General features: G+C 45.2%; 1 protein-coding gene across 7 annotated transcripts in view; it reads right to left on the minus strand.

Moving 5' to 3' along the window:
• Positions 1–21,195, minus strand: part of CCDC146 (coiled-coil domain containing 146) — a 387,500-nt gene that overhangs the window by 197,465 nt on the left and 168,840 nt on the right. For all 7 annotated transcript variants that reach the window (XM_063926987.1, XM_063926984.1, XM_063926988.1 and 4 more), the window contains one exon: positions 3,563–3,620. In XM_063926987.1, coding sequence (XP_063783057.1) covers positions 3,563–3,620 — 58 coding nt within the window. The remainder of the gene's footprint in view (positions 1–3,562; positions 3,621–21,195) is intronic.

Raw genomic sequence — 21,195 nt, forward strand, 5'->3', positions numbered from 1 at the left:
GATCCTTTGACCCTGGTATTTAATAGCATTTTATCTTCCCATTCCCTCCCTCTGTACTTTAACGAAGCCCTGATACGTCTCCTTCCCAAACCGGGAAGGGATCCCCATCTCCCCGGTTCATACCGCCCCATCTCCTTGCTCAACGTCGACTATAAACTCTTTACGAAAATTATTGCAGATAGGTTAAAAGGATTACTCCCCTCCATTATCCATCCTGACCAAACTGGTTTCATCTCAGGCCGACACTCCACTAACAATATCCGTAAAGTTCTTGCCGCGGCCACCTGGTTACACTCCAGCGGAGACCCTGACCCTCAATACATCCTCTCCCTGGACGCGGAGAAAGCGTTTGATCTTGTCAGTTGGGATCACCTATACACGACGCTGGATAAGTTTGGGTTTCCGCTGGACCTGATCAACATGATACGTAATTTGTATTCCCCCTCCTCATCTCGCATCATGTGTAATGGCTACCTGTCGGCTCCTATTCCTCTTCACCGAGGCACAAGGCAGGGCTGCCCCCTTTCCCCACTATTATTTGCTATCGCCATAGAGCCCCTGGCTATTAAACTGCGGCATCTCCCAGAATACTCCGGAGTATTGGTTCATGGCCATGAGCTCCGTGTGAGTTTGTTTGCAGATGACATGCTCCTCTTTATTTCACGACCTGAGACCTCTGTCCCGTCGATCATGCTGGCTATTTCTGAGTTTGGTGCTTTTGCGGGATATCGTGTTAATGCCTCTAAGTCTGAACTCTTCCCACTCAACTCGATTGCCTGTCAGCGCCCCCCGGTGCCAGTTCTCACTCAATTTAAGAGAAACACCTTAGGCCTTAAATACTTGGGTATATATATCCCTGTGAATATCTTAGACCTATACTCAGTCAACTATACCGCTGTTTTTAACAAAGTTTCCCAATTGCTATCCACCTGGTCATCTCTTCCTGTGTCCCTACTAGGAAGAGTAGCTATTTTGAAGAGTATTGTATTCCCCAAGATCTCTTATCTACTCCAGATGATTCCTATCCAGCCCCCTACTAAAGACTTAAAAGAATGTGATAGAATGTTCTCCAAATTCCTGTGGAATCACAAGAGGTCTCGGATTTCTTTACCTAAACTTAAACTCCCCCGTGCCCAGGGTGGCTTGGCTGTACCAGACCTCTTGGCTTTCTTCCAGGCCGCGAACTTTAGGTATATCTCGGATTGGCTAAGGGGCACCTCCTCATATGTTAATTATGACATGGAACAGAGCCTTGTACACCCTTACGACTTAAGGGCTTTGCTACATACCCCGAAAGCTTTGCTCCCACCAATGGTACGCCCTAATATTCTTTTCTGGGACGCCTATCGTTCCTGGTGGGCCATTAACAAGGCCCTACATCGCAACCCAGAATACTCTCCTTTCATCCCATTGTGCGGAAACCCCTGCTTCACTCCTCCCCTTGACAATACCAAATTCCTCACATGGAAATCTAGGGGCATAGCCCTCATTCGTGATGTGTTCGACCCGGGTGGCCATGTATTGTCATTCGCGGATCTAGCCGAGAGACACGGTGTGCCCTCATCTGATTTCTTCATGTTCCTACAAGTACGCCATTTTGTACAAACTCTCCCCATCCCTCCTGTGCACGAGCGGAGAAAGGATCCCTTGTCCGCCCTGCTGGTCACGTTACCTACCTTTTCATATAAGATATGCTGGTTATACCGGGACTTGTTGCCCGGCAAGCCGGAGGTATTCTGGCCCCCCATGTTGTCAAAATGGTCGAGTGAGTGGTCCTGGGACCCATCGGTGGAGTGCTTCCTCTCCCCCCTTCCTGCTATACTGAAAGCCCTGCATTCTGCCCAGCTTCAGGAAATCCACTTCAAATTTTTACATCGGGCATATATTGCCCCGGGACAACGCAAATATATGGTCTCTACAGACTCTGGTCGTTGCCCCAAATGCAAAGCACCAAATGCTCTCTTTATGCATAACTTTTGGCATTGTCCGAAAATTAAACGATTCTGGAATAAAGTAGTATGGTATATAAAATCCACCTTCCGGATCTCTCTCCCTATGGACCCAGCGGCACTCCTCGGCCTTAATACTACAACCTGGCGTTTACATCCATCCCAGACATACTGCATTCCGTTTTTATATGTACTATTGACCCTGGGGAAAAAGTTAATTCTGAATCATTGGATATATCGAACCTCCCCCTCCCTAGGTAACCTCAAGTCTTTACTTACTAATACACTATACTTTGAACGCCAATCAACTCTCCCAGACCTTGACCGCAACGCTTTGCGCTTTTATAAGAAATGGGGACTATACATTGACTCTCTTCTACCCCCACAACGAACTCATATACTGAAATTGTTTGATTCCCTTAGTTGGGATTCTTACCGCAGACTAGGTATCCCTATTGGTGATGATCCACCTTCGGCATCAGGGTGATGCTCGCTTTCGTACCTTGATACTGAGCGATTTGATCCCCACAGTCCCTAGGAATGTGCCTTATCATGTACGATGAATATTTGTTAGGCATCTGCAACCCCCCCCCCCCCCCCCCTCCTCCCTCACACTTCTTATCCATGTCTTTGTTGTCTTTCTTTCTTCTTTCTTTTTCACTATGATTGTCTAGTTGATTTTGGTTTGGCACATATGTGACAATGTGCAGTTTTTCTTCAATAATATATTATAGGCCTAAAATGCTGTTTATAATCATCACTGCTGATGCTTTGATATGGTCCTCTGCACTGCTCGCTCCTATACACACCACCAGGGGTAGTGGTGATGTTTGATACTATGCCACACCTTTGTTGCCTATTATGTAATCCATAAGTATAAGCATTTTACATGCACTTTGTACTGCATTGTTTCTCTGCCTTTTTCTCTCTTTATGTCTCTATGTGGAAAAACTAATAAACATATTTTCAAAAAAAAAAAAAAGGTAAACTAAAAATGATACATTCTTAGAGGTATATTTACAAAAGTGCGGGTTTTTTTTAGAAGTGGAAATGTTGCCCTTAGCAACCGATCAGATTTTGCTTATCATTTATCTAGAAGATAATAGCTAGAATCTGATAGGTTGCTAAGGGCTACCTCTCCACTTCAAAAATCTGCACTTTACGAGAGTAAGTATACCCCATATAATTGCCCTCTGCTATTATGTACCACCCTATACATTAACTTACAGAAGACTAAGGGGAATTCAATTACCGATGGTAAATTACTACAGATGAAAAAGGGAGGTAGCCTCGGGTGTCAAAGCTGTTCAACTGGACTCCCAATTCCCCCTGATAGCCTTGTTAATGCCCGTTAAAATAGTGTGTTAATGGTCATTACTGGGGGTTAACGGGCGTTAACAGAGAGAATCTGTGCGTTAACATGGTAGCGGAACTCATTGACCAGCAAGTTATCAGGAATTATTTTTCGACCCGCTGAGGCAGGTGAAAAACAAATACCTGATAACTCGTGGCTCTGGGGCTATTTGGATAACCCCGGGGGATCCATTAGCCCACAGTAATCTACTGTGGCTAATTGAATTCCGCCCTTAGTTGTGTATATTATTTCTACTTACCCCAACTTTGGGGATTCTTTCATATTCACGTTCCAGAAGTTTTTTTTCCTCTCTTAAACTGTTGAATGATATTATAGACATGTATGTGATCATAATATATTTCTCTTTGTCTAAAAAAGCAACATATGTATTATACATAACCTATAACCTTAGAAACATTTTCCTGTAATTTATGATAAAAAAAACAAAACTTGGTGCTTGAACCAAAATCAAGTGGTATTATTGCCATCTCTGGGGCCTTTTTAGATTGGTCACATTACCGGGGTCAGCAAAGCTAGTAACATTTAAGTTGCCCATCAAAAAGCATAGGGGCACCCCATTTATACAGCATATTTTGTCTCTATAATCTGTATTTTGTCTGTGGTGACTCAGATCTCCACCTTCACCTCCACACAGAATTTTACGTTCTGCAGAACATTTTATACACAGAATTTTAAGTCCTGTAGAACATTTACTTGCTCCCATCATGGTTACACGCAGTGCCGTAACTAGGCATTTTAGTGCTGTGTGCTAGAGACGGCATTGGCGCCCCCTCCCCATGCAAGACAGGGGCAGTGCGGGCCGCAGGCGCATGAAAAATATATAGGGGCGTGGCTTCACATGGAAGGGGCGTGGCCACAAAATAATACCAATTCATACTACGGTGCACAGTAGTCTCCATTATTCAAATTACGCTGCACAGTAGCGCCACTACACCAGGTAGAGCCCCTTTAACACATTACGGCAGACAGTCCCCCTTTTTACACATTACGGCAGATAGCGTCCCCCTTTTTACACATTACGGCAGACAGTGTCCCCCTTTTTACACATTACGGCAGACAGCGTCCCCTTTTTTACACATTACGGCAGACAGCATCCCCCTTTTTACACATTACGGCAGACAGCGTCCCCCTTTTTACACATTACGGCAGACAGCGTCCCCCTTTTTACACATTACGGCAGACAGCGTCCCCCTTTTTACACATTATAGCAGCCAGTCCCCCTTTTTACACATTGCGGCAGACAGAATCGATAGAGAAATAGAGAGAAAGAGAGAGAGAGAGAAATACTTACCATCTCTCCCTGCTGGCAGTCAGGCTCCTCGTGCTGGCAGATCCCTCGGTGCAGGCAGGGTAGGAGGAGGGAGGGGGACTGGTGCCGCAGCAGCGCTATGTAATTGGTAGAGTCACCGCTGTAGCAGTCCCCTCTCCTTCCGTATTGGCTGCCCGTCGCCGCTGTGAATGCTGGGATGAAGGAACCGCATCCCAGCATTCACAGCAGCGCCGGGCAACCAATACGGAAGGAGAGGGGACTGCTGCAGCGACGCCTCTACCAATTACATAGCGCTGCTGCGGCTCCAGTCCTCCTACCTCCTCCACTGCCTCCGGCGCTGCTGCTCTCCTCAACAGCGCGGCGCACACCTGGCACACACGTAGTTACGGCCCTGGTTACACGACTTTGTTTTGGGCTGCACCCACTCTGTGTGGAATGCTCTGCCACACAATATAAGACTTTCTTCTAGTCTCCAAACCATCAAGTGTTCCTTGAAAACTCATATCTTCAGGTAAGCTTGTCAAATCCAGAACCGCCCACATAACACCCATAAGCTTTCCTACACAATTACATCCCCTCTATACAGTCCACACATAACTTTACATAGTTTTTCTTACTTAACTTTCACTTCCTCCTGACCCATGTGAAACATTTTGGTGTGACTGGATCATATAGCCTATTAAGAACCTTGGCAATCTGGCAGGACCATTAGCCTATTACTCTACAGATTCAGGGCCGGTTTCGGGGCTTCTGGCGCCCCGGGCGGCATTAGGAAACGTAGCTTCGTACAGGGGGCGTGGTCATTTACGCCCCCTGTACAGACTGAAATGATGTGCGGTGCGCGATGACGTCATTGCGCACCGCACAGCAAAGGTCCTCTCCACGAAGGGAAACTAGACGCGTACGCGTCTAGTTTCCCTTCCCAGCGGCAGCGGGGGGGGGGGGGGGGGGCAGCGGCCAGCGGCGGATCTTGCCCTGGTGCGGCGCCCTCCGGGAAGGCGGCGCCCCGGGCAAAAGTCCTGCTTGCCTGTGGCAAGATCCGCTACTGTACAGATTGTAACCTTGCGAGCAGGACCTCTTACCTCTTTGTCTGTCTGTTGTTACCCAGTCTTGTTTTATTATTGGTTTGTTCCCAATTGTAAAGCACAACAGAAATTGCTGCACTATATAACTTAATAACTAATGCTATGTTCTTCGCTTTTAGAGCCTGACCAAATATTTTTGTGGGTGTGATGAGTTGTAGTTTTAATTCATGCAAGAGGCATGTCAGTTACTAGATTTGGTAATGCTATACCTCTATCCATCTTATGTATGATTTGTTATGCCTACTGTCTGGTGATGCAGAGTTTTGTGGTGCTTTACAAATAAACAATGATGATGATCAATGTAGGTTATGGTATGCACATTATAACACAATTCATTTAGGCACTTCCTTTGCATTACTTAGTTGTCATTTTCTTGTTCATTATAATTACCCCTTGATGCACCAACTTATTTATCAGGAGCTATTTACAAAAAGCAGCAGTGTCACGCTACCTTACAAACGTTGATCCTGTGAAATCCTCACACTGCCAGACCTGTGGCTATTGAAAGTCAGCATGCCAGTATTGCAGGTCTTTAGAAGGCAGAAAATTAGCCCACGATGAAGCTGTGGCTAAGTCGTTCAGCAGAGGGGCTGTTTAAAATACGATACCATATGAATCTATGATTATTTAATAGCTCCTGAAACAGCGATCCACATTCTAATGATAAGACACCCTGAGAGTATTACCATGGTATTATTACTCAATCACAAATTACCGTGGTTTTTTTTTTGCCTTAATGTTTTATTGAAAAAAATAAAATAAAAAAATGAATCCTGCTTATTAAATTAATACTGTAAATAATTGCTATACATTAGAAACATTGATAAACCACTTTAATATGATTTATTTTACATCTTTCAATAAAACCATTTTTTTTTTACTGCTTATTGTTCCTATTACATCTGACTATATGTAGGTAGACTAAGGGGTATATTCAATTGAAGTCGAAAGCTGCCGTCTGTCGAAAAGACGGCAGTTTTCGACTTTTTTAGGTCGGAAGGGGTTCCAACCAATTCAACATAACCCCAAATTATTCGACAAGTCGAGGAATTCACGTGGATCGGTGGAATAAAAAAAGTCGAAGTGAGATGCAGGAGCACAGACGGGGGAGAACCGCGGGCAGATGTCACACCTGGAACCTACTCCAAATGTCACCTGGAATCTACTCCAGACCTTTTACCTGCTTAAAGGATGATGAAATAACAAGGGAATAGCCCACCCCTGTCCATGAAATAGCTTTTAAGTCGATTGTCCCATTACGTTTGGTCCCTTAAAAAGTGGGAGGCACATATAGAAGCCATTGAAATTCCTACACCGTTCACCTGATTTGGATGTAAATACCCTCAAATTAAAGCGGAAAGTCTGCAGTTAAAGCACATCTTGTTTGTTTCATTTCAAATCCACTGTGGTGGTGTATAGAGCTCAAAATATGAGAATTGTGTCGATGTCCCAATATTTATGGACCTGACTCTATAGATAAATCTATATCTGTCTTTATGTATGCTAAAGGTTTTTGGCTGCACAACATATTTATATGCGCTTGATTAGAATTATCCCTCACTCACTGTAGGAAACATCAACATTTTATGCAGTGTGTTACAAAAAAGGGATCAAGTTCCAGGGTATCCGGACTCCAGGTCGACAACAAAAAGGTCGACACACCTTAGGTCGACGTGGACAAAAGGTCGACAGGAACAAGGTCGACATGGAAAAAGGTCGACATGAGTTTTTCACAATTTTTTTCTTTTTTGGAACTTTTTCATACTTAACGATCTATGTGGACTACGATTGGAACGCTAATCTGTGCCGAGCGAAGCGGAGCGAAGGCACCATGCCCGAAGCATGGTGAGCGAAGCGAGCCATGCGAGGGGACGCGGTGCACTAATTGGGGTTCCCGGTCACTCTACGAAGAAAACAACACAAAAAAAACACAAAAAAAACTCATGTCGACCTTTTTCCATGTCGACCTTGTTCCTGTCGACTTTTGTCCATGTCGACCTACGGTGTGTCGACAAATTTGCGTCGACCTTTTTGTTGTCGACCTGGAGTCCCAGACCCAAGTTCCAGATAGATTAGATTACAAATTTCCAAATGTTGAAAGAGAGACTCAGTAGCCCTTCCAGAACATGGTCTATCGGAAAGAATGGATACGGTCATGAGTACCCACCTGTTAGATAAGTATATTAGATAACATATGCAGAACCATCACATTGGGTAATCATACTTTAGTTATCTCCATTCCCTTGCCACTGATGCTCTCAGACTACTCACTATTAGAAATGTATAAGGTCACTCCAAGCCCAAAATTCTTTTTGTCCAAGCCAAGTCAGTGGGTAGGGTGTTTTGTGTTAATTTTCCCTAATATGTGCTTAATGAAGACATTTGTCACATTGAACTTATCACTGACTCCTTGCTAACAATGTGACCATATTTTTTTCTCCTAGACAGGAATTTCCCAAACGTCACCATTACAGTCCAGGTTTTCAGAATATCCATGCTTGAGTTTAGAAGGTTAAAACAAGAGGACTAAGGTACTAATGAAGTCCCTTGTGCTCAAGCATGGATATGCTTTAAACCTAGTCTGTAATGGCTGTAATAGTTTTGGAAACTGTATTTGACAATGAATACTAAAAATTACAATAATAGCTCAATCTCATCCATGGGTCAGAAAAAAACATTTGAAAGGGCAAAGTCCCCTTATAAAGAAGGTGCTGCTCCTGCTTATTGACTGACGCTTTTGGTCTTCATGTAATAAATAACATTTAAGAAGATAAAGAGCCCAAACCCTCTCCTTACACCTTGGCTTTATAACAGCATGTCCCCTTTTCCCCCCAGATTTTTTTTACTATAAGGGGTTCTCTTTTAGAGCAATGTTCCCGCATGAATTTACTTTAATACAAAACAGGAGCACTCGAAATTTAAAGAGTGATGTGCCCTATTTCACACAAGGGTGCTCTTAGTTATTGCCTGCTGTTTTTTTGTCAGGATACAATAAATAACACTGATGTATATAAGCAGAGGGGAGAGGGCCTCTGAAATGGCTCAGATCTCAAATTCTTATAATAGTTTGCTCCACTTATGTCCTGAATTTTAACTAACTGAGGGGCAGATGTATTAACCTGGAGAAGGCATAAGGAAGTGATAAACCAGTGATAAGTGCAAGGTGATAAAGGCACCAGCCAATCAGCTCCAATATGCAGATAGACAGTTAGAATCTGATTGGCTGGTGCGTTTATCACCTTGCACTTATCACTGGTTTTTCACTTCCTTATGCCTTCTCCAGGTTAATACATCTGTCCCATAGTCTGTAATTATTTAAAATAGTTATTAAATGGTCATAAAGTGTTTGCCTTGAGACTTCCGGTGGGCGGACCTAGCGAAGGCCGTGTTTTAACAAGAGCTCTCCGTCACCCCGCTATTCCTAAGCCGTTTAGTGGGGTGTGCACTGCGCCCCGGACCCTCAAAGTGCACCGGGGCCCAGCGGAGATAGAGGTGGGAAAGAGGAGACCGTCTCCCCGGCTCCCCACCGCCTCCTTCCACGGAACTCGAGCGCCAGCTGTGGCGTCTGCTGCCCGCGGCCGCCATATTGGAAGTGGCCGGGCACCCTGCTCCCTTCATCCCCCGCCTTGCTTGTTGCCTGGGTCGGACGGCGCCGGAGACTGCATGCGGCTTCCTGCTTCCCCGTACCTCGGATCGCGGTGACGGGCGTTGCCGGGCGACGGACCGGAAACCAGCCTGCGGAGGAGAAGCTGCTAAGAGACGGGTGAGTGTGCCGTGCAGGACTTCCCCCCCCCCCCCCCCCAAGGGAGTTGCTGTCCCTGGTCTCCACCTGGTTACCGACTGAGCTGGGCTGCATAGTGGATGTCGAATCCATAATGTTTGAGAGAGCGCATCATATTGGTCCTGACTTTCAAGCAGATCGCCACAGGCCCAGACCAGTTATATTTAAATTCCTTAATTATACGGATAAAGTAAAGGTGATGGAGGCATACCACAAAGCACAGGGCCTCGCCTATCACGGCGATAAACTACTTCTGTTCCAAGACTTTTCGTACAATGTGACCATGAGGAGAAGGGAATTCTCCCCAGCCTGCAAGATCTTATTTGAGGAAGGAATACGTTTCGCCCTGCTTTATCCAGCGAAGCTCCGCGCTCAACATAACGGAAAAATTTACCTGTTTGACACGTCTTCAGCGGCTAAGACTTTCGCAGAATCACTGCGGTGTCCGTCCTCACCTGCCTCCAGAGACCGGGACTGATTTTGAGACTTTTTAAGAACTCAGCGTATAAATCATTCTCCTCATTGATACCATATTTGGTAATGTATGGTTGATTGCAAGTTACTTTAATGCCATGATTGTCGCTGCACTGCATATTTTTGACATTGGCTGTTATTGGGTCTTTCAACCCCTCTTTTTTCCCCTCTTCTGCCCTTCTTATTCCTACCTCTCTCTCCCTTTTTCCCCCTCTTCCTCAGTCTAGTTGGAGTTACGTTACTGGTTTACAGTGTGTCACTTAGACCACTGTTTTGGGTTAAAAAAAAACATTTTGAAAAAGGGGCATGCTGCAACAAATTGTTTACGACGACATCTAGTGTTGATCACATGGTATAGGTCTACTGTTTTTATCGATAGCTGGGTCTCCCTACTCGCTGGGATGGGGGGAGCCACACAGATCATCTCCTTACTGTTTCACGTGTCCGATAGGACGGGAATTGGTTGATTTCAGTGTAACATGGCTATTTCTTCAGAGATTAAGACAAGCTTAAAGTTCCTCACTTGGAACGTAGAAGGCTTGAATACTCCGATTAAACGTAGAAAGATAATGCAACATCTCAAACGCCTACGGCCAGATATAGTGATGTTACAGGAGACTCACTGGAAATCGGGAGAACCTAATGTCCTGCGGGACAGTTGGTTTCGCGATTACAAGTCGGCCTCATTTACTTCTAAGAAAAGGGGTGTAGTAATTATATTTCACAAGTCTCTCAGATATTCCATATTGGATACTCAAGCTGATGATGAGGGCCAGTTCCTGTTTATAAAACTGCAACTAGAAGGGGAGCTCTACACTTTAGTGACCCTCTACGCACCAAATTCAGAAGACAATGCTTTCTTTTCGGACGTTTACGTCCGCCTTCAGGAATGGGCGGAGGGTAGATTGATAATAGGGGGTGATTTTAATTCCACACTTCACCCGGCCCTGGACAGATCAGATGTATCTAGTGGACGGAACTATTCCGTACCAGCATCATTACAGTTTCTATCATCCTCACTCAATTTGGTGGATCCCTGGCCACACCAACATCCTGTCGGTCGTGAATACACATTCTATTCACACCCACACGCCACATCCACTAGGATAGATTATTGGCTGCTCCCTGTTGCACTGCTCTCTCGGGTGAGCGACTCTAAGGTAGAAAATATAGCCATCTCCGATCACACCCCTACGTGGTTCACCCTTGAGTTAAGCTCTCCTAAAACAACCTCCTTTAACCGGAGGTTTCCTTCCTACTTGTACACATCCCCTGAGTTTAAGACCTACTTAGAAACTAACTTCATACACTATGCTAGTGACAATACACAACATGTGGACGATATAAATCTTCTCTGGTCTGCCTCCAAGCCGGTGGTGCGGGGTTACATCATTGCATATGTTGCAAATAAGCGTAAAAACCTCAATCAATGGTTTCGTGATCTGGGCCTAGCACTTACTAACTCATATGCGAAATTGCTGTCCTCTCCGACTGACGATAACCGCAGAATCTACACAGAAACGAAACACCTCTATGACACTCTTTGCACAGAAAGGGCCCAATATGCCTTGGACTTTCAAAAACAGATATTTTAAATGAGGTAATAAAGCGGATAAACTCTTAGCAAATGTGGTTCGCAGCCAACATCCTACCCCGCACATTTTGTCCCTTCTTACCGGCCCTCACCTATCCTCGGACCCGATGGTTATCGCCGATTCCTTCTTAACTTATTACAAAGAGCTGTACACAGCCCCACCAGATGACCCCGCTGGAGATATGGCCTTCCTTTGCTCGGCCGGGTCCCCTACACTGACAGAGGATGACCGGGATTCCCTTATGGAACCAATCACTGAACTAGAACTATCGACGGTGATAAAGCAGTTAGCTAATGGTAAATCCCCAGGTCCGGATGGATTAAGTGCAGAGTACTATAAATTGCTGCTGCCCCATGACACGCCCCACCTCCTGACCCTATTTAACTCTATTTTATCTGGGAATGCTGCCCCTCCAACCTTTAATCAGGCCCGTGTAATAGTACTGCCGAAACCTGGAAAAGACCCCACCCTAGTCCAATCGTATCGCCCGATCTCCCTCTTAAATCAAGATTTTAAAATCCTGACTGCTCTTATGGCAAATAGGTTACAGGTAGTGTTGCCCACGATATTACATCCATCCCAAACTGGCTTCGTAAAGGGGAGAACATCAGTACAGAACATTAGACAATTAATAGCTGCACTGACCATATCGGCCCAGTCACCGGGAGGGACGTCTTTGCTGGTGAGCTGCGATGCTGATAAAGCATTCGACCGAGTGTCATGGTCTCATCTGTTGAGAGTGCTTCACTGGCAGAGAATTGGAGCCGGTTTTGTCAGGTTCTTCCGCACTATATATACTTCCCCAGCTGCATTCCTCACGGTGAATGGAATGAACACCAACACTTTCACGCTATACAGAGGCACGAGACAGGGATGCCCACTCTCCCCACTCCTTTTTGACCTCGCGTTAGACCGGCTCATCAGACATTGTCATTTAAATTCCACCTGGTGTGGGATTAAAGTTGGTAATCATAACCTTAAAGTCACGGCCTATGCTGACGATTTATTACTATACTTCTCAAACCCTCAAACTGCGTTTCCCAGCTTACTGTCCCTACTGACAACCTTTGAGTCAATCTCTGGGTTCAAGGTCAACAAATCGAAAACTGAGGCTTTGGCCCTGCACCCTCGTGCGACTCACAACCGGAATAGTCAGTTCCCCTTTCATTGGGCAAACCAGACAATCACATATTTAGGACTCCAAATACCCATTGACCCAGCCGATCTATATAGATGTAATTTCCCGCGAGTCATTGCACGTACCCTGGCTGACTTTCAGGCATGGAAACACCTACCCCTCTCCTACCTGGGCAGATGCCAATTGATCAAAATGATCACCTTCCCGAGACTATTATATCCTATTCAAATGTTACCCTTACTACTATCTGACATAGATTTGAAAACTCTAAATAGGGCCTTTAGTGAATTTATTTGGGCACACAAAAAACCCAGAATCTCATTATTTAAGTTGTGCCAATCGCAAACATTAGGCGGTGTTAATTTACCTTGCTTTAGAAGCTACATGCTAGCCGCAAATTAGCGATACGCTGTTGATTGGTTACATGAGACGGAGACCTTCGCTAATACCGGCTTGGAGTAGGCTTTCTGTCCCGAGACCTCACTTGATAGCTTACTACATACACGTCCGTCTTCTTTTTCTCCCCAGATTAAAAGCAACATCTTACTAACTTCTACTTGCACGGCATGGAGACAGGCACGTTCTAGGATGGGTATTTCTAGCTACAACACGACTTTCCTCCCCCTAGCCCATAACCCAGATTTCCGAGGGACCACTGTGCTAAACACGTTGGCGGCACTATCAGTCCAGGGAGTCAGATTGTTATATCAGTTACTATGTCGAGACACTTGTCAGGTACACACGTATGCAAGTCTTTGTGAGGGATTTCCACAAATTACAATTCCACTATTTGTATATTTTCAAATCCGTAGTTGCCTCAACAAGTCACTGACCACAATGACTGCGGAAGATAGGTCTAATAGCATAGATACCATTCTACAATCAACGCCTAGAATACATCACTCCACAGCATTCCTTTACACATTTCTCAAAAAAAACATTCAGTCAGGATTGACTAAATGGTCGCCAGATTTCCCGACTGTCACTACCTCTGCCATGCTTGCTGCATTTAATAGAATCAATAAAACCCTCATATCAGCGTCATATGCTGAGATGAACTATTAAATCCTACATCGCTCCTACATTACACCGAAATTACGATTTCAAATGGGCACAGCTTCTGATTCCAAATGCTTCAAGTGCAGCATAACTGATGCAGATATTTACCACTGCATATGGAGCTGTCCAGAAGTCAGCAAATTCTGGGGCTTAGGGGGTAAATCCAAGTTGATCGCAGCAGGAAAGTTTTTAGCAGTTGGGCAAAACCATGTGCACTGCAGGGGAGGCAGATATAACATGTGCAGAGAGAGAGATTTGGGTGTGGTGAGTTCAATGTGCAATCTAATTTGCAGTGTAAAAATAAAGCAGCCAGTATTTACCCTGCACAGAAACAAAATAACCCACCCAAATCTAACTCTCTCTGCAAATGTTATATCTGCCCCCCCTGCAGTGCACATGGTTTTGCCCAACTGCTAAAAAATTTCCTGCTGCGATCAACTTGGAATTACCCCCATAATACAAACCTTTATTAAGGAAAAACTACATATTACCATGGTGGTCTCCCCGGAGTGTGCTATCTGGGACATATATTGCACATCTCATACCCCCAAGCTGTCACTTGGCCAGCGCATGCTGTTAACTAAAATAGCGGCGGCTGGTAAAAAAAACTATCCTGTCACAATGGATAGCGACTGATTCTTTGTCTTTGGCTTTATTACTACCAAGACTATCACACTTATTTCATATGGAATGGCTTGAAATGCTAATTGACAGAGAAAGTAAAACAGAAAAGTTTTTTGGAATTTGGTTACCTTATGTGCAGATGCTACACAACGCCATTAAGGCCCCTCTTAGACAAGCTATATCTCACACCACGTGGTATATTCTTGAAGCACTTACCTTGGGTCGACCTCCTTTTTAAAAAATAAAAATTGTTGAGAGATGTTTATTGTCCTTGCCTAAATCGGAACCGTTTATTTCCTTCTATGCCATGTTGATTGTTTGGGCTGCTAAGTGGCCTCCGTGTCATTGTGATCCGTTATTACATGTTAATGTATATGTATTATGCAGATGTCCAATAAAGCATTATAAAAATAAAAAAAAGTGTTTGCCTTACTATTGCCAACCTTTCAGAGGGTGAAGGTGAAGTGAAAACCACATTCACGAGCACTTTAAGTACCTGCTATAGCTCAAAGATTGATCTGGAAAGGTCTTGATATAGAAACATCTTACCTTATGCATTATCTTTTCTGTTAGTGGGAAGGTTTGTATGTATAGAAAATATCCATAAACGAAAGCTGCCGTGGGCTCTATCAAAGCCAATTAGTGAATCCACTGTCCTGCAAGGATATTTACCAGTTCTATGGATGCGACCGTGCCATCCTGCTCTACCTTTCTGCTTTTAAAAAGGAGATCCATTCTGCACATTCACTTATAGATGAAAAAAGCTTTCCTCCAAGATGTTGCAACAATTAGTGGACAAACAGTATCCAGTTGGTTAAAAATAGCTATTTTGTGTCCAATAATGGAAAGAAAAAAGAAAGTTTGTCACACTTTATGCATGATAGATAGTATACTATCATATGGGATTCCACTCTGGCTTATTATATAAAATATGTAAACGTCCCGGCTGTCAGTCCTTGTGTAAGGCAGCCCTTATCTACAGGATTTTATTTTGAATCGCCAAAGTTTTGGTCCCAGTAAACTGTAAGCATAAATGAACAGTGGCAAGGTCTATCGTTCATACGCTCTGCCGTGATGTTTAATGATGGATACTCAGTCCCATATCATGCAGTGTCCAGACAGTTGCTCCCGTTTTGAATGGGCGTACTCTACCTGCGTCGTATAGCTCAGCGGGCAGTGCGGAAACACTGCTCCTATGGCGCTGGTGCAGATGCTACTGCAATCATCGGACAGCCATCTGTATCCTGCGGCGTGCTGCATGTCAGTTCAACACCAGATGTTTGTACAGGGACAAACTCGCCAGATGTTTGTGCGGGGAAATCCTGCAACTTCTCACACATTTGAATGTGCGAGTTTGTCCCACAACTCGCCAAACGTAATGGGGTGCGAGTTTCATGGTGAAAAACAACTCGCATGAGACTTCTTGCAAGATTTCACACTAAAGACCGATACACACTGGGCGATTTTGAGCTGAAAGCAGCTCACTTTTGGTGTGCTGAGCTGCTTTCAGCTCAAAGCCGCCCAGTGTGTATGCACCTTAAGAAGCATAGAAGTTTTTGACCTACTGCAGTGGTCCCAAACTTTTTTCAATCACAGCACCCTTGTATCAGAATTTTTTTCACGGCACTCCTAGGCCGAAAGTTTCTTATTGATAAATTTAGAAGGAAATAATAAATTAAATTTATTGTGTTTATATTTCATCCCTAGGTTCAATTGTGTGGTGAGGGACATGATTTGCTTCTGTTTATCCACATATGTTATGACTGGCAGCCACCATCACTGGTTTTGCCTATTACATTGACAATAAATAATTTGAATTGGTCCTGGACCACCAACCCAGGGCACCCCAGCAAGAGTCTCATGGCACTCCATGGTGCCACGGGGCACAGTTTGAGAACCACTGACCTACTGGAATGCGAGTTTCAGAACGAGATAGTTACACAGTTTGAGAGGAAGTCACCCATTGGCACCCAAAAGTCGCAAGATTTGTACATCACAGCCCATACTGTAGGCAAGTCCCACCTCGGCCATTTTGTCCTGTGATAGATTTGAGATCCGTTTGGGAAGTAAAGGTGAGTGAGTGAGTGAGAGAGTTAGAGTTAGAAGTGTGTTTACTGCAGCATTATTATGGCTACAATCAAACTAACCATAGTTTTAGTGCAATCCTGAATACCTGGATACCACTTGTTAGTAACTGGTTATCTACTTCTACTGTGAGTTTAAATTCACCAGGAAGATGAATTCAGGCTGGTGAAATGGTAAGCTTTTGGCAGAGAGTCAAACAATCAGTCTCGCGGCAAGTCAGACTTGTTGGCAGAGTATATATACACCAGGGAGATTAATTCAGGATGGTAAAGAGGAAAGCTTTTAGCATAGAATCAGAATGTCAGTCTCTAAGCACACTGCTCAATTCACCAGTCTATTTAGATATGTTTAGTTACTGCAAATGGGCTTTTACAGTGTATTTATAATTTTTTTTTTTGCAAAATGTCACATTGAAGTCGCCTATCTGAACCAGGTCTATTTATAGGGGAGTTTTTGGTAAGGTTATAGGTGCCCACATCTTCCTATTACTGTACATTGGTGAAGTTGTATGTACAAAATGAAGAAACATCTGGAAGAGAGTTTGTACTGTACATGGGCCCTCATTCCGAGTTGTTTGCTCGCTAGCTGCTTTTAGCAGCATTGCACACGCTAGGCCGCCGCCCTCTGGGAGTGTATCTTAGCTTAGCAGAATAGCGAACGAAAGATTAGCAGAATTGCTAATAAATATTTTTTTGCAGTTTCTGAGTAGCTCCAGACCTACTCCTAGATTGCGATCAGCTCGGTCCGTTTAGTTCCTGGTTTGACGTCACAAACACGCCCTGCGTTCGGCCAGCCACTCCCCCGTTTCTCCAGACACTCCCGCGTTTTTCCCTGACACGCCTGCGTTTTTTAGCACACTCCCGGAAAACGCTCAGTTACCGACCATAAATGCCCCTTTCCTGTCAATCACTCACCGATCAGCAGTGCGACTGAAAAGCGCCGCAGAATCCACAGCAAAACTACCTAGTTTTTAGTTAAATAACTAAGCACATGCGCCATGCGTGCCTTGCGCATGCGCATTTTGCAACAAATCGCAGCATAGCGAAATCGGCAATGAGCGAACAACTCGGAATGACCCCCATTGAGAGTTGCAGGATTGTGGGAAACATGCAAGTTTGCATGTTCTTGCCCCATATTACATTGTCCGAGTTTTACAGAAAACTCACACATCTCCCAAACTCGGACCCTATTACATTTAGCCCACAGAATGGATGATTTTTTACAGTGAAAATATGTGCTTACAATCTTCACTCAGGATTGTTTGCTGGTACAATTTTACTTTGAATGGGTCACTGTTTCATTCTTCCAAGCACTAAATATACAAAATGCTAAATGAGATGTCACTTTTTCCGTAAGTGCGGACAGCATAAAAGCTGCAACAATTGGTGCTTGTCTATTACTCGTGTGATGAAGAATGCTTGACATTTTCATATTTAGATCAAATGGGGATTAAGTCATATGATATTTAAAGGATGCTCGACCCTGCTTCATATACAAAAATATATTGTCTTAAAGGTGAATTGTGCAGTGACTCACTTTTATTTCCCTTTCTTTTTTCCTATTTAACAAATATCAAGATGTGAATAAAATAACTCAGGAACACCCATGCAGGCCACAGCGAAAAACTCTGGGTCCTTGCCTTTGTGTAAGAACGGTATCAACATGTGTTGAAACAGGGGGCCTAAATCAGGTTTGGTGGCAAAACAAAAAAGCACATAACTGGGCAAAACAATGTTGCACGGCAGGTAGGGCAGATGTAACATGTGCAGAGTGATTTAGGTTTGGGTGCGTTATATTTCTTCTGTCCAGGGTAAATACTGGCTGCTTTTGCATGTACCCCAGAAATGTTAGAAAGCTTTATTTTTACACTGCAATTTAGATTCCAGTTGAACGCACCCCCTCCCCCAATCTAAATCTCTCTGCATAGGTTTCATATGTCCCACTTGCAGTGCAACATGGTCTTACCCAGTTGCTTGCTTTTTTGCTTTGCTTACAAACCTGAAGCAGGCCCAGTATTCATTATCCAGATTGGACATGGTATTTGTATGTGAAAACGAGATTTATGGTAAGAACTTACCGTTGTTAAATCTCTTTCTGCGAGGTACACTGGACTCTATAAGGAAAGACAATGGGGTGTAGAGTAGGATCTTGATCCGAGGCACCAACAGGCTCAAAAGCTTTGACTGTTCCCAAGATGCATAGCGCCGCCTCCTCTATAACCCCGCCTCCCTGCACAGGAGCTCAGTTTTTAGATAACCAGCCCAAGGCAGTAGCAGGAAAAGAGACGACAACAGTTAGTAGCCACATACACCACACTCTCACGACAGGAGACGTGTCAGCGGCTAATGCCATACCAACCCAAAGAAGCTAAGTGCATCAGGGTGGGCGCCTTGTGGAGCCCAGTGTACCTCGCAGAAAAAGATTTAACAACGGTAAGTTCTTACCATAAATCTTGTTTTCTGCTGCGGGTACACTGGACTCCACAAGGAAAGACAATGGGGATGTCCTAAAGCAGTTCCTCATGGGAGGGGATGCACTGTAGCGGGCACAAGAACCCGGCGTCCAAAGGAAGCATCCTGGGAAGCGGCAGTATCGAAGGCATAGAACCTTATGAACGTGTTCACTGGGGACCACGTAGCCGCCTTACACAATTGTTCACGGGTCGCACCTCGGCGGGCCGCCCAAGAAGGTCCAACGGACCGAGTAGAATGGGCCGTAATGTGAGCAGGAGCTGACAGACCAGCCTTCACATAAGCATGTGCAATAACCATTCTAATCCATCTGGCCAAAGTCTGCTTGTGAGCAGGCCAGCCCCGTTTGTGAAATCCAAACAGAACAAAGAGAGAATCAGATTTCCTAATAGAAGCAGTTCTCTTCACATAGATACGGAGAGCCCGTACCACATCCAAAGACCGCTCTTTGGGAGACACATCAGGAGAAACAAGTGCCAGAACCACAATCTCCTGGTTAAGGTGGAACGAAGAAATCATCTTAGGTAAATATCCGGGACGAGTCCTAAGAACCGCCCGGTCACGGTGAAATATCAGATATGGGGAACTACAAGACAAGGCACCCAAATCTGACACTCTTCTAGCTGAGGCAATAGCCAGCAGAAACACCACCTTAACGGAAAGCCACTTAAGATCAGCTGAACCAAGAGGTTCAAACGGAGACTCTTGTAATGCCTCCAAAACCACCGACAAGTCCCAAGGAGGCACAGGCGGGACATAGGGAGGTTGGATACGCAAACACCCTGAGTAAAGGTATGCACATCAGGTAAGGTCGCAATTTTTCTCTGAAACCACACCGACAAGGCAGAAATGTGAACCTTGAGGGAGGCCAGACACAGGCCTAAATCCAGGCCCTGCTGAAGAAAAGCCAAAAGCTTGGCTGTACTAAACTTGGAAGCATCATAATTGTTATAAGCACACCAAACAAAGTAAGAATGCCAGACCCTATGGTAAATCCGAGCAGAAGCCGGTTTTCGGGCCCGCAACATAGCTTTAATGACCGCCTCAGAAAGCCCTTTAGCCCTCAAGACAGAAGCTACAAGAGCCACGCCATCAAAGACAGCCGGGCCAGGTCCTGGTAGACACAGGGGCCCTGAACGAGGAGGTCTGGGAGTTGTGGAAGTAGAATTGGACGCTCTGACGAGAGGCCCTGGAGGTCTGAAAACCAGTGCCGTCTCGACCACGCTGGAGCTATGAGAAGCAGGATTCCTCCTTCCTGCTTCAACTTCCGAATTACCCTGGGCAGGAGCGATACCGGAGGGAGAATGTACGGCAGCCGAAACTTCCACGGTACCGCCAGCGCATCCACGAATGCTGCTTGAGGATCCCTTGTCCTTGCTCCGAAGACCGGTACCTTGTGATTGTGTCAAGACGCCATCAGATCTACATCTGGAAGGCCCCACCTTTCCACTAGGAGTTGAAACACTTCTGGATGGAGGCCCCACTCTCCGGCGTGTATGTCCTGACGACTGAGAAAGTCCGCTTCCCAATTCAGGACTCCCGGAATGAATATCGCCGATATGGCCGGTAGATGGCGTTCTGCCCATTGAAGAATCTGTGAGACTTCCTTCATTGCCAAGCGGCTTCGAGTACCGCCTTGATGATTTATGTAAGCCACTGTGGTGGCGTTGTCCGACTGTATTTGAACAGGACGGTTCTGAATTAAATGCTGCGCCAGGTTCAAGGAGTTGAAGACCACCCGCCATTCCAGAATGTTGATCGGGAGGAGAGATTCCTCCTTGGTCCAACGACCCTGAAGGGAGTGTTGCTTCAACACCGTGCCTCAACCCCTTAGACTGGCATCTGTCGTCAACAGGACCCAGTCGGATATCCAGAAGGACTGGCCCCTGCAATCGTTGGTCCTGGAGCCACCAGTACAGCGACAGACGGACCTCCGGAGTCAATGAGATCATGTGAGACCTGATCCGGTGAGGCAGGCCGTCCCACTTGGCCAGAATCAGCCTCTGGAGGGGGCGAGAATGGAATTGAGCATACTCCACCATGTCGAATGCTGACACCATGAGGCCCAGCACCTGCATCGCCGAATGTATCGACACTTGCGGACGAGAGAGGAAGCAACGAATCCTGTCCTGAAGCTTCAGGACTTTCTCCTGAGACAAGAACAACCGCTGGTTGTGAGTGTCCAATAGTGCTCCCAGGTGCACCATGCTCTGAGCAGGGACCAGGGAGGATTTCTTCCAGTTGATGAGCCACCCATGGGCTTGCAGAAACCAGGCAGTCAGATCTAGG

Source organism: Pseudophryne corroboree, chromosome 6, assembly GCF_028390025.1.
Source record: "Pseudophryne corroboree isolate aPseCor3 chromosome 6, aPseCor3.hap2, whole genome shotgun sequence".
Classification (NCBI taxonomy): domain Eukaryota; kingdom Metazoa; phylum Chordata; class Amphibia; order Anura; family Myobatrachidae; genus Pseudophryne; species Pseudophryne corroboree.